This window comes from Lactuca sativa, chromosome 8 (genome assembly GCF_002870075.4).
Source record: "Lactuca sativa cultivar Salinas chromosome 8, Lsat_Salinas_v11, whole genome shotgun sequence".
Classification (NCBI taxonomy): Eukaryota; Viridiplantae; Streptophyta; class Magnoliopsida; order Asterales; family Asteraceae; genus Lactuca; species Lactuca sativa.
In genome coordinates, this window is record NC_056630.2 from 72,101,914 (window position 1) to 72,116,055 (window position 14,142).

Sequence of the window (14,142 nt, forward strand, 5' to 3'; positions counted from 1 at the left end):
GAATGGGTTTTCGGCGACGAACAACTCGGGTTGTTACATATGGTAAAAGACATTTATTTTTAGAAGTAAGACTATTATTTTGGGACAAACCAAAAAGAAAACTTGAACTGTTAATATGAAACGGAGGGAGTATTTCATAAAAGTCAGGAATGTGATCTTCAACCGAAGTAAACTGAATGCAAAGCATTAGTAAGTTGTTAGGTCCAAAATTTGTTATGCCAACCTGACATACATATATCTGATATAGTCAGTCATAAAAGCCTCGTAAAACTCGTTATGCCAAGTTGACATACATATATCTGATACAGTCGGTCATAAAAAGCTCATCATTTGTTTTGCAACAACACTTGTCCCACATACCTACATGCAAATTCAATACAATTCCAGTCTATCATCTAGCAAGAAACACACTCAACTGGTCCTCAACAGTCGACAACCATTTCATCCATAAAAAAGTTTCCAGTGGGTCTTTGCATGCATTACATATCAACTGCAAGGATAAAAACGCTGAGCCACACTATCTTCCCACATTTGCACAAATCCTTCTTCTATCTTGAGCGTAGCTTAGGGACGGTTTGATATGCCTTTTACTTGGTATGCAAGTTTGATACCGCAATTAAAATCCTCTAATTCGGTCCCATAACTCCTGATATGCTTCTTACCGATCTGATAAAGAGGTTGGGCCTAGGTCTGACTCAATCAACAACTATCAAATAGCCCCTTAGTCGGTTCCAAGGAGGCAAGTTGGGGTTTGGGTGAATAGCACAACAGGTTCAATCCATCAATGGGTAGTGCGAGTCTTCCTCCGGTTGTACTTTCACTCCTCTTTGGTGAGCTCCTTGCTAACCGCTTAGTTACCCCATCTGAGCATGTTGCCAAGTTTTACCCATCACTTTGGCGCTTGGTTGTTGTCACCGGTTTGGGGTTGTCTGAAATCAACCCCTCTTTTTCCTAATTTATTGTCTGGTTCATGTTCCAATTGTAGAATTATATTTGTAACCTCTCCACAATCCCTTCTTCCACCTCTACCAATTTATTTGTCGACATCTCCCACCCTATTCTCCAACATATCCATTCTCTCCACCATTTTATTTGTCAACCTCTCAATCCTCTGCACAACCCCTCCTTCCATCTCCACCGTTTTATTTGTCAATCTCTCCATCCTTTTCACAACAATCCCTTCCATCTTCATCATTCTATTCTCCAACATATCCATCCTCTCCACCATTTTATCCTCCAACCTATCTATCCTCTCGTGAAGAAACCCTTTCATCCTATTTACAATCCTATCTTCCATTGTTTCCATCTGATCCACAACCTCCACCTCTACCTTGTTCTTCCCCTTTTCCAACATCTTCAAAATCTCCCTGTCTATCCTGTCATTTTTCTCTGCCTCCTTAGGCACAGGGTTCAGTCTTGTGTCTCCATCCTCATCCTCATCCTCATCATCAGAATCAGCTGTCTGATCATACCCATGAGAAGTGCCACAATCTAGACGTGTCACGCTGTTGTAGTAGTCCATCTCATTGTTTTCTGGCAGCAACATAACAGAATCACCTGCCTGATATCAAAACCAAAAATATATAACTACCAATCGAGAAGACTCATGAACAATCATCACATTTGAAAAAGAAAAATAAACAATATTTTTATGATGACAATTGGAACTGAAAAGTAAACATACTACCACTTTATAAGAATATATAAAATAAGCAGCATCTGCTTCAAATTCAGTTTGTCAGGTCCTCATTTGGTTTTATGGTTTTGTTGATACCGGTCAAGCTGTGGACCACTATGGACTATGGAGACATGTAATTTTACATCTTATTTGTGTTGGAAGTTCACATATTATTTAACTGATGTTATAGTAATTAACCAGTTTCACAATTTTCCAACAAGTGTTAAGACATTCATAAGTTACCTTCACAATTTTCACATGTGTATATCACACCACTGACTTTCACATAAAAAGTTTAATAATCCTTGTACAAATATTAGTGAAATTCATTAATTAAAAAAAAAGATTACCTTATAAGCATCCCAAAGTTGTTTTTGCACGAGTTCACTCAATGTTAGACCCGAAAGCTCCCTTGGTCGAAACATTTCTGGCAATAAACGTGTAGCCTTCACTCTCTGTTTAATGTTCAAACCAAACCACCGACGTTGCTTCTTGTTTGCACTAACCTGAAGAAAAAATATTTTGATTCAGTTCATGGCTTCAATCCTATCAACTTTCATTGATAGAGAAACACAATGGTGGCAGGGTTGCATAAAGAGTGTTTAACCATTACCATCGTTGCATCCATTGCACATATTTTTAGAACATCTTCCTTCTTCCATATCCTACTATGTTTTTCGGGATTGTTAGGGTGTTCCCCTCTAACAATGTAGTGTCCCATTTCTTGCACCAGATCATGCATATCAAACTCTCCATCTTCTGAAATAGTTATGAGAGCCTTTTGTACCAACACCTTTATGCCTATAACAGAATGATAACCACAAGCCTCAAGAATCCCCATTGCTTTGTCTTTCTCCCTCCCCATAAAGAAACATGCAATATCAAGGAACAACTCTTTCTCAACCTTTGTCAGTCCATCAAAGCTAATCTTTAGAACTTCCAAAATATTAGCATCTGGAATTTCTTTCAATCTAGCCAAGGCACTCCTCCACTCATTCATATCTTTGTCACATAGAAAACTACCGAGAATATTAAGTGCTAATGGAAGCCCACCAGCATAAGAGACCACCACTTTTGAAAGCAGCTCATAGTCTTCTATAGGTCTGCCATTCCGGGGTGCATGCTTGCGAAAGAGGTTGGTGGCCTCATCATCATTTAACAAGCAAATATCGTGTATCACATTTACTCTGTGTGCAACTAATAAATGTTGATCTCTAGTCGTGATTATTATTCGGCTTCCTTCACCAAACCAGTTTTCTGATCCAGCTAATGCTTCTAGTTGGTCAAGGTGATCAACATCATCAAGAACAATCAAGACCTTTCTACGGTGTAACCTATCCTTTATCATGCGTTTTCCTTCCTCAACTCTCGTTACATGCACTTGTTCTTGTTTCAAAACACCACAAAGAATTTTTTCTTGCAATCTTTCTAAACCGGCTTTATTACATGATTCCTCCCGGACATTTTTTATAAAGCAACAACCATCAAAATTGCTAGAGATGTCATCATAAACAGAAGAGGCAAGAGTAGTCTTGCCACCGCCCCCAACCCCCCATATTCCAACCATGCACACACCATCAAAACCAAGTTCGAACGCTGAAATCAATCCTTGCTTGCGAGCCTCTATTCCGATCAGGTTGCCATTCACATTTGAAATATTCAGATTTGAAACATCTTGATGCAACCTCTCCAAAATTGTGTCAACAATTACTTCAATGCACTTTGCCTCATGCCTGCACATTGAATATTCAAAGATCATTAGCACAAGCTCACAATCACATTGACAAAGGATGTCACTAGTTCCATTTTCCCTGATATAAGGCAGTCATAAGTACCTCTTAGATTTCACATTTAGGATAGCACTTGTAAAATCAATATCATAAGTGATTTGTAGCAAGCTTCATAAGAGAGATAAAATAGACTGATATAGCAAATTACGAAACATAGTGGGCTTATCATTAGAGCTGCATGTGAGTTTGAAAGTATGAACTTAATGTTACAATTCAGTGAAGTCCAATGTTACTTAGTTTGAGCTAATTCGTAATCATATTTCTAATAGGCACTACAAAATTACATATGTATTTTATATGTACCATACAAGCATGTAATTCATAATACCTCAGCTTTCATAGTAGATAAATATTTACATATTTACTGGCATATTGTCTAATAAAAAAATTTATTCCTTAAAGTAAACTGTGAGATATATTCAGTTAGTTAGTATATCCATAATGTTAAGCAAAGGTTTCCAATGTTTTAATCTGCAGACTGTACTCAACAAAGGTAAAAGTACATAAGCAATGAAAATATACAGAAAACAAAAATATGAAGTGAAACAAAACAATAATGCAAAGGACTTTGATACTAATTTTTCAATTCCATTTTAATACAGGGTTTTTAATCAAAAATGATTTTTTTTTTTTTTGGATTTTAGTTAGCGCAAGTACAATTCTGTGGATCGTTGAACATGACCAGTTGTTCTCTACAGACAAATACTTTATCATCAAGTGTTTGGCTTTATCCTTTAAACGCTTACAGGGTACAAGTATAAAGTCACATTTAGCAGACATATCTTAGGCTTGAAAACTGCAAAAGCGGAAAATTACCCATTGGCAATTCGTTGGGTTTCCAATCCAGATATGCTACATGCATACACAAGTGCTTTTCTCCAAGATTTAGCTTTCTTTTCGTTCTTCAGCTTATGTTCAAAGAGTGCTTCTCCACATTTCTGTATCACAGAGGGACTGACCTTATGAAAGATGGGGATAACTATTAGCCCTCTTGTATCTCTGCATTTCATAATATATGAAAGCTCCTCTAAGCACCATGAAGAATTTGCAAAGTTTTTAGAGAATACAATGATGGCAATATATGAGTCTTTGATCGCCTTCATAAGGGATTGCCTGATTAATTCGCCCCTAGGAAGTGTTTCGTCGTCCTTGTAAGTGGAGATCCCTCGTTGTAGAAGAGCTTTGTAGAGATGATCCACAATGTTCTTACGAGTATCCACTCCTCTAAAACTAATAAAAACATGGTACTTCCAAAGCTGATAAGAAAAGGCAGGCACTGAAGGAGAAGATGGTGATGAAGATGCCATTGTTGTGTTGATTTGTTGAGAAAGAAGTATACACTGAAAGAAACTATTAAAAAAAATGTAAGTTTCCAAAGAAATTTAGATTAGCATAAAGCTCAAGAGATTTCAATTAAACTATGATCAAGTGAGGAGGTATTACTATCTGCGTTGAGAGGGTAAAAAAATACTTAAATGTAGATGCAAGTCATCAATACTAAATGTTAGTAGAAGGAAAATTTTAAAAAATAATAAAAAGAACATTATCAGCAAAGATTTTAACATATTTATTGAAGTTTTATTTTAAAATTTTAAATTACACCATTTGTAATTGTACTTTTTGGTTTTATGTTCAGACCTTAATTAGAAATACTATGGGCCTCTCTATTTTTTCACCATTTAAGTCTTGTACGTCTGGCCAGACAAATACAAATAGAATATTTCCTTTTGGTCTGAATAATCTGTCAAAACATGAATAAATGACCATTTTAACCTTAATGTTATGAAGTTGTGCATCTGTAGACATAAACGTCAACCCCATTTGGACTTTATGTTCAAGTGTTCAAGCAACAATTTCAATTTAATTAAAGCATCAAATGACCATTTCAATTGCAGCTGTAAAAAAAATTCATCAAATCCCAATCCGAATGGGTGTAGAAGAAGCAAATGAATAAAGGACGCACACCAGTTCCACAACAGTAGGACCAATTTCGTCTTAAAGTTGACAAAATAGCAAAGAATGTAACCAATTCTACGGCACAAAAGGACTAAAAAGTTCACACCAAATCGAATTGTAACCCTGATTCTAACGAGACTGGCTCATAAGGCATTCACAAACCTATATTGCAAGAGGAAAAGGAACTTATGGTGCGTAACAGACCCTCAATTCAAGGAATACAAAAATTATGTTAAAACTATCACCCTATATATATATATATATATATATATATATATATATATATATATATATATATATATATATATATATATATATATATATATATATATATATAGGAATGAGTTATGGTGCAATATAACGTATTGAAAATAAAAAATAAAAAATCAACACATATATAAGATCTGCAACTCAGGCTTACGTGATGGAGAGCACCGAGAGGATGAGACCGCAACGGAGAAGATCCGGAGAAGATGAAGATAAACCTAAATCGATTCTCCGATTTCAGTTCCTCTGGACGGTGAGACGGAAACGTTAAACGGCCCGAGAAGATAACGGCGCTGGAGAAGACGAACAAAGCTAGTCAAAAAATAGATTAGTAGAAACAGACGGAACCAGCGTTTGAAAGGAGAAGGAAAAGGGCAGGAAGGGGGGAGGAAATCCCTCTGTGTACGGAATGAATAACGTTTCCAACGAAGGCATTAATTTTAAAAATAATAAAATAGTTTATATATATATATATATATATATATATATATATATATAGAGAGAGAGTTAGGTTCAAATGTTTTTAGCAAGTATTATGTGCCTAAATGCACCAATGAGAATTCAGGAATTAATAAATCATTAAATAAATTAAAAAGGGTTTAATGGTAAACTTGGTTTATCTAATTATGGTAAAAAAATATTTCAATTAATCTCTCCTTAATTAGTTAAACCCTACCAAACTAACACCCCTTTATCAGTCGGACGTCGATCACAAAATCATCTCGTCTCAAAATAATTTCTCGAGAATTTCTTGTAGGAGAATGGAAGTTTTAATCGAAGATTTACGATGGAGAAGACAGTGGTGTATGGCAGGGAGCCACCCTTGAAGCCTTAAACCCGACAGGAAAACGAGTGGCGGATGAGAGAACTTGGTGGTGGTCGATGATTCTATGGGTGTTTGGCTGTTGTTGATTTACAGAAAGAACGAGGGAGGAAGGATTTGCAGCCAATAACGTGGGTGGTGACAAACAGCATCTCCGATGAGGGTGGTTTGGCAGTGAGGATCGACGGGAAGTAAGGGAAAGGGTCTCCGGTCTTTGACTGGCCGCAGGAGGTGTTATCATTCGTCTATCAAGGGGTGTTTGGCTGGTTTACCGGTCGTCGATCATCAATCAGGTAAAAAAATTCTTTTTGTTTATTTGATGTTTAATAGAAATCATTGGGGGTGTTTGGGTTTTCCTGGAAAATTGATATAATGAAGGGGATATGGGTTTGAGTTTTGAAGGAAATCCATGGGTGTTTTGATTGGGTGTTTGAGCTTTGGTGTTTTGACAGGGAAAATGAAGGAGAAGCAATGAAGGTGTGATGTCCCATTTTCTTGATTGATTTGTCAAGAACAACACCGTGTTCTTGACTGGAACGTGATACTCAGAAGAAGAAATAAGGTAACAGGATGTTGCTTTTTTGGTGATTCATTGACTGTCAATCAAAAGGAAACACATGTTGAAACAGAATAAAAGTTAATTTAAAACTCAATCAGGTGTCTTATTTTCTTTATTGATTACAATATTCTATTATCTGAGATTTGATCAGTGTGCTTCGATTTTACTGCAATTGGATGGTTTTGTTAGGACCAAATTAATAGTTGCCCTAAAAGTGTTTGATGAAATGCCAAAGAGAAATATTACTATATTGATCGCTCAACATGTCATGGCTTCAAATTGTATTCATGGTTAGTGATTGAATTTTTATCGAATGTTTATCGATTCTGCATATCATCTCCATTGTTCTACTGATTTATGCATTTTTCACTTTGATATTTTTCCAATAGAATGCATACGGTAACTGAATCTTGAATTCAAATTCTATCAGAATGGAATCAAGAAATCCAATTCTGTTGGAATGGAATATGGATATTTTTTTATAGTTTTTATTCTCTTAGAAACCGAACACAGGAGGTATAACCTCCTGTGTAACTCATTTACTTTGCAAACTTTATTAATTAAAATGAACCATCATCTATGAACTTTTCATCCAATTGCTTTTTGATTTTGATTTTGAATCACGAATTTCAGTTCTATTGGAATGGAATATAGATTAATTGTTTTATTCTATTTAATGCACTAAAATTTTTATTATTTTGAAAATTGATTATGTTTTCCTTGTGAATTTAGGTTTTGAAGATGTTGTCATTAATGTGGAAAATGAAGAAAACATGGAGAACAATATTTTTATTGTAACAGAATGTATTCTGTCAGAGTTATAAATTGTTTCTTAGCAATAATATTCTTTCGGAATAGAGTAGTGTTTTTGTTAGATTTTGATGGTTTTTTTTCTTTATTAACCATTTTTAGTTTTAATCTTTAAGAATAAATGTAATCATTAAACCATTATTAGTCATAATTTTTTTAGAATGGTTGTAATAATTGTTTATAGTATTTTTCTTTACCGATGAATGTAAATAGTGATTCTTAAAGAATAAAATCCGTATTCTTTAGAAAATGTTATTCTTGATAATATGTTGTATAATTCTTTAAGCATGTTTAATATAAAAAATATATTAAATGAAACAATATTCTGCAAGAATAAAACCGCAATATGTTTATTAGTTTATTCTTGACTTTTTTGTCATTCTGACAGGATAAAATCGGTTGTCATTAAAAGTAATATTAAAATTTGAATTAGAATTAATTTACAAAATTCAGATTTTTTTAAAATAAGGGAATTAATGATCCCTTAAAATCCGAAAATTTCCTTTTTTAAAATAGGTTAATTGACCAAAATACCCTTTTGCTGAAATTTGTGTGATTATAGGATACATGATACCCTATTGTAATATCATAGACCCTCATATCATGATTGTTGATTCTATTCATTCGGTGGTCCAGATCTGTGCATTCTGGCACACAATAGTTACTAGAAACAATATAACCTAACCCTATATATATATATATATATATATATATATATATATATATATATATATATATATATATATATACTAGTTGTGTAACCCGTATATTATACGGGTTGATTAAAACAAAATGTTATAAAGGATTAAACAATAAGTCTATTTGAATTTGAAAAAAAATGAAATTTACGGAAATAAAATATCTTTAATAATTATAGTATTGATTTACACATTTAATACAATGAATACTTTACATATATAATAATAGAAGTATTTATTGATGGAATTATAATTTTTGATTAATAAAGAAATAAAAATCCACATAATGACATGTGGAATTTAAGTAATTTAAATGTCTTACATAATGACATGTGGCAAGAGTGTATTAGAAGATGACATGTGGCAAAATCATTTTCATTTATTAGGGAGGATATAATATATATATATATATATATATATATATATATATATATATATATATATATATGTATATATATATATGTATATATATATATATATCATTAATCTAATAAAAAATAGTTTTATTCTCCTTTTGACACGTGTCACTTTGTTAGAACTTTTAGTTAATGCATATTTTATTTTTCTTTTGTCTTGTGTCATCATATTATGTCTCCTAATTAATATTTGTCACTTGTCAACCTATTGATTATTTATTTCAAATTTTAAATTTTAAATTTTTCATTCTATCTATATTAAAATAAAATTAATACAAATTATAAAGTGATATAATATCACATATTTATTTAAATCAATGATTATAACTAAAAAAATCTCATAATTAATAATTTGTTTAAAATAATTGATTAATAACTTTGAACTTTTACTATAAAAATTAAATTAATTTTGTAACTGTGGTTCTCACGGGTTATAAACTTATATATATATATATATATATATATATATATATATATATATATATATATATATATATATAAAGAAAAACCTTAAATACACATTAGATTATTTTAAAAAATAAAATAAACAAATAAGAACATTTTCACTTATTAGTATAATTTTTTCATAATAAAATATCATTGAGAGTCTCATGATCTTAGAAGGTGTTTTATCAGCCTCCATTTGTTAGTCGGATTAAAGTAAAGTTTTGTTATCCATTATTAATCGGACATGGTGCATGGGTTTCTCTCGTTAGTCGTTACAAAGCCACATTGACCTTGTAGTTTTTCTCAAAAATTATGATAGCGACATGCTGAAAAAAGGATAAAAACATAGAGGGAGAGAAGAAACGGGATGCAAAAAAGAGATGAAGATATAGTGGCGAATTTAAAACCAAAACCTAGAGCCGTAAACGAACTGAACATTCAACGAATTGTTCATGAACCGTTCAACGAACTGTTTATGAACCGTTCGGCATGAAGTTCGTTTATGTTCGTTTATTTAATAAATGAGCGAACATGAACACAAATTCTCGTTCGTTTAGTTAAACAAACGAACATGAATAATGGTCTCGTCCGTTCAATTATGTTCGTGAACGTTCGTTTATGGATTTTGTTTACGTTCGTTTGTGTTCGTTGGTCTAACTTCCTTTTATGTTCATATATGCTTAATTGTGTTTGATTATATTAATATATCATCTGTTCATATATATTTATTTTATTTTTGTTCATTTATGTTTGTTCGTTTAGCATGTTCATGAACATAAACGAACGAACGTGAACAATGTAATTTGTTAAATGAACAAACATAAACAAGAAAACTCATTCGTTTATCCGTTCATGTTCGTTTATTTGTTCGGCTAACTTAAATGAACGAATATAAACAAGCATCGTATGTGTTCGTTCGGTTCATTTACAACCCTACCAAAAACCACGTGATTCCTTGTATAAATATATAAATGAAACTGAAAAAAAAAAATAAGTAAAAAAATACAATAGTTGCGGCTCAAGTTATACACCTTAAAATATTTAAACATCACTCCATTAGCTATAATAAAGTTGTAACAATTGGACCCCAAGATATCTTATATCATGAAATATATTCATACCAATGAGAGTTTGAGGTTAGCGATCAGACTATGTTGAATCGTTGAATCACAATTGATTCTTTTTTATTTTTGTTAGTTTTAAATAGTTTGGGCTATATTGACATATTGAGTTATTCTAAATGGTTATCGGATATAAAAAATACGGAGTGTGTTTTTTCTTTAAAAAATTATTAGGTAGTTATCTTAAAAATAATAAGCTACTTCCTTTTTTTTTCATATATACATAGTATTATAGTTTAAAAAGAGGTTGGTCCTAGGACTCACCTTCACTTAAGATAGATATGCCCTTGTGAAGATGATATATTAACGAGTAGAACGAATGGATTTAAAGAGGTGAGAAACATCAATCTATATCTATATATTTATATCTATATCATACTATACTTATAAACGATACATTTTTTCTATCATCTTATGCATTTGAAACCCCCATACAAATTTCCAAGCACCTCATTCATTTGAAACCCCCACACATTGTCACCTTTAAAGTAATTAATCACACATCATGAAAGGTTTATAGAAAGAATAAAGCCTGGAAGAAAGAATTACCTTCTGTGACATCCCCAAAATCTCGGCCAGAAAAGACCAATTTCATTTATGCTTTTTAAAATAATTTCAGAGTAAATCCTTTTGATTTAAAAGAGTTGAGGAATTTGTTCCCAACAACAAAATATGATAAAATAATATTTATCAAAGCATTTCATCAAGAGATGCATTTTCATTATATAATCAAAACTCGGGATGTCATGTTCCGATACAGACCATAAAGCATAAACGATAACATTACAAGTCATTCAACAAATATATACATATACAGACTTGTAAACAAAACAACTCGATGATTCATCCATCTTATGCCCTTGCGTCACTTCCTGTAATACAAATAAAACTAAGTGGGTCATGCTTGGGAGCTTGGTGAGCATATAGGTTTTTCAACCCACAATAAATAATTATATTTAGTTTTCACCAACTGACAATAACCCGATTACCCATTCCTGTTATCCTCACTTTATGTCCCTAAAACAACATCTATCTCAAGGGACCTAATCTAGGATTTTCATCGAGACAGACGTTACTGCTAAGGGGTTTCCTTAACAATAGATATCCTAAAGGCAACCATGAGGGGGATAGAGTACACCGGTGAAAACATCGTTCACAACACCTACATGTTATGAACCTGCTAGCGTTCCACAAGACTATCTAGATTGAGTTTATGGTCGTTATCCATACTCCACTGAATAACTAGATCAACAACAACGACATCGAGGCCTCTCATCTGTTTATCACACATCAACTATCTACTCATGTTCTACCCAACATATTAATAGATTAAAATATATATTTTTATACATAGTTTAAAACCTGTATAGCATGTTCAATCAATACATATTCCACATAACAGATGAGGCACACACATAACATGTATTTCATAGAGAATAAATCAAATTACGCATTGTGGTGGTATTTTGGGGAGACTCACTAAGCTTTAGGCTTACAATTTTTGATTATATTTCAGGTACCTCAGATAATCGCAGGAAGGCGAAGGCTTGATTGTGCACCTCTTCGTGTTTTGAGTTGTGATTTCTAGGAAAACTCTGATGTGAAACTTATTTTGAAAACAAATTGTAATAAATGATGGTTTGTGGTTATTTCAAAGTTTAAAATTTTCAAGAATTTTTTCGAATGTTACAAGGTTGTACTGCTCCGTTCTGTAGCCAACAAACCCTGGAGCAAGCCATATATGAGTTGAGGGCCAAGGAGGGCATGTCAGACTCATACTGACGGCTCATGAGCATTCTAGATACGAGCTGAGGGTCGGAAAGGGTATGACAGACTCGTACTGAGGGCTTAGTGGTATTCAATCCGAGGACTGACCAGGCCAGGGATCAAGCCATACATAAGTTGTAGGCCAAGGCAAGTCAGACTTATGTTGTGGGCTCAGGGGTAATCCAGTTTGTTAGCTGTGGACCCATTGCATGTTGTTATTGTATATGTGTTATTTCTTGTTTATTGATATTTTGGGAGAACTCACTAAGCTTTGGGCTTACAGTTTTGGATTATGTTTCAGGTACCTCAGAGGATCGCAGAAAGGCGAAGACATGATTGTGCACCTCAGTGTGTTTGGTTTTGTGATTTTGGGGAAACTATGATATTAAACATGTTTTGAAAACTATTTTGTAAAGAATGATGATTTATGGGTTGTTTTAAAAGTTTAAAATTTTCATGAATTTTATGGATGTCACAACGCACATTTATTTCTATCCCCTTTCTAATCATTTTTACAAATTACTTTATACTTGTTATCATGATTTATGTTCTAAATGGATGAGAAAGGAAATGGACAATTTATGTTTATATACCCACATGTAGGAGGTTTTTGCATTATGTTTATGTCCACATAGTGAAAGCTCTCTTGTGGTTTTTATTTCGATTACAAATTTTATTGAGGTTGATTCCTATTGATTCACACAAAGGAGAAAATCATATGATTTGTGTGTGTAACTTGTTTATAAACATAAAAACCTATACGTTAATTGGTGATGTTTTCTCTAACATTATGTATGTATTGGATTGTTGGTATTTTATTGGTACTAAATATCAGTGTTTAAAAATGCACCACACGAGGTAGATTTGCTTTTGTAAATACAAATAATATAACCGTGACTCTCACTTATTTATGAGTTTGTATAGTTTCACATCATGAATCCATGCCATATTTCTTTATTAAAATTGTGGATGTAATTAGGACAAAGTTAATGGAGCAATAAAGTTTTGGCAGCAACAAGTCAACTGCCAAAGTGCATTATAAGCTGATATAGAGCCTACTCAATCATTCGCCCTACATATCAAAGAAGTAACTTCCTGAAATCTTACAACTTGCAGAACGCTTTTAAGAAAAATTCATTTGTATCACGACAACAACCCATGGTCATAGAAAATGAGAATATGGAGGAAGAATGCACGACAGTAGCAGCAATATGAAAAGGAGCAGAGAAGAGGATGGATTTTTATAAGTTTATTATTCTCATAAGAAGGTTGCAGTTTATACTCATAATGGGCTTACAAACATATTAAAGTTTTATCTCCTCTTTAGAATACCCTCAGTATCTATATACAACACAAATTGTATGATCAAGGCAACGACAGCGCCCGAGACTATCGACCAGATGAGGCCAGACGAGATGGATGCCAGGATCCGGGAGATCCTGCATGATGAGGTTGCTGTTATGTTCCGGGATCAGTTGTCATAGATGTTTGGGTCTATCAAGACCATTATGGTGTAGTATTTCGATGATCGTTATGCAACCCTTACTAAGGTGGCTGTCGTGGCAGCCACAACAGTTGTATAAGTGGCAGGGTTGGGAACTGGCCGAGTTTTTCAGTACCAAGATTTCGATAACACGAAGCCCCCGACATTTGATGGTACCCAGGATCCGATCATGGCCATGAGGTGGCTATCTGACGTGGAGGGATGTTTCTTCACATGTTCTTGTCCTGCTGACCAGAAGGTCAGGTGTGTTCTGAACCTGCTGAGGTCCGAAGCAAAGGATTGGAGGAGGTTGATTACTAGATCATA

At 33.4% G+C, this 14,142-nt stretch overlaps 1 protein-coding gene across 2 annotated transcripts; it reads right to left on the reverse strand.

Annotated features, from left to right (window-relative positions):
* Positions 1-244: 244 nt before the first annotated feature.
* LOC111906316 (disease resistance protein Roq1) lies at positions 245-6,118 on the reverse strand. Of its 2 annotated transcripts, none has more exons than XM_023902082.2 (5): positions 5,846-6,118; positions 4,285-4,808; positions 2,292-3,411; positions 2,029-2,184; positions 245-1,561 (listed from the first exon to the last, which is right to left on the reverse strand). In XM_023902082.2, the coding sequence occupies exons 2-5, from the start codon at positions 4,773-4,775 to the stop codon at positions 1,034-1,036; spliced, it is 2,295 nt and encodes a 764-aa protein (XP_023757850.1). In that variant the 5' UTR covers positions 4,776-4,808; positions 5,846-6,118; the 3' UTR covers positions 245-1,033. The 2 variants fall into 2 exon arrangements, with proteins under 2 accessions (XP_023757850.1, XP_023757851.1); XM_023902083.2 differs by having other exon boundaries at positions 4,285-4,818.
* Between the last annotated feature and the right edge of the window lie 8,024 nt (positions 6,119-14,142).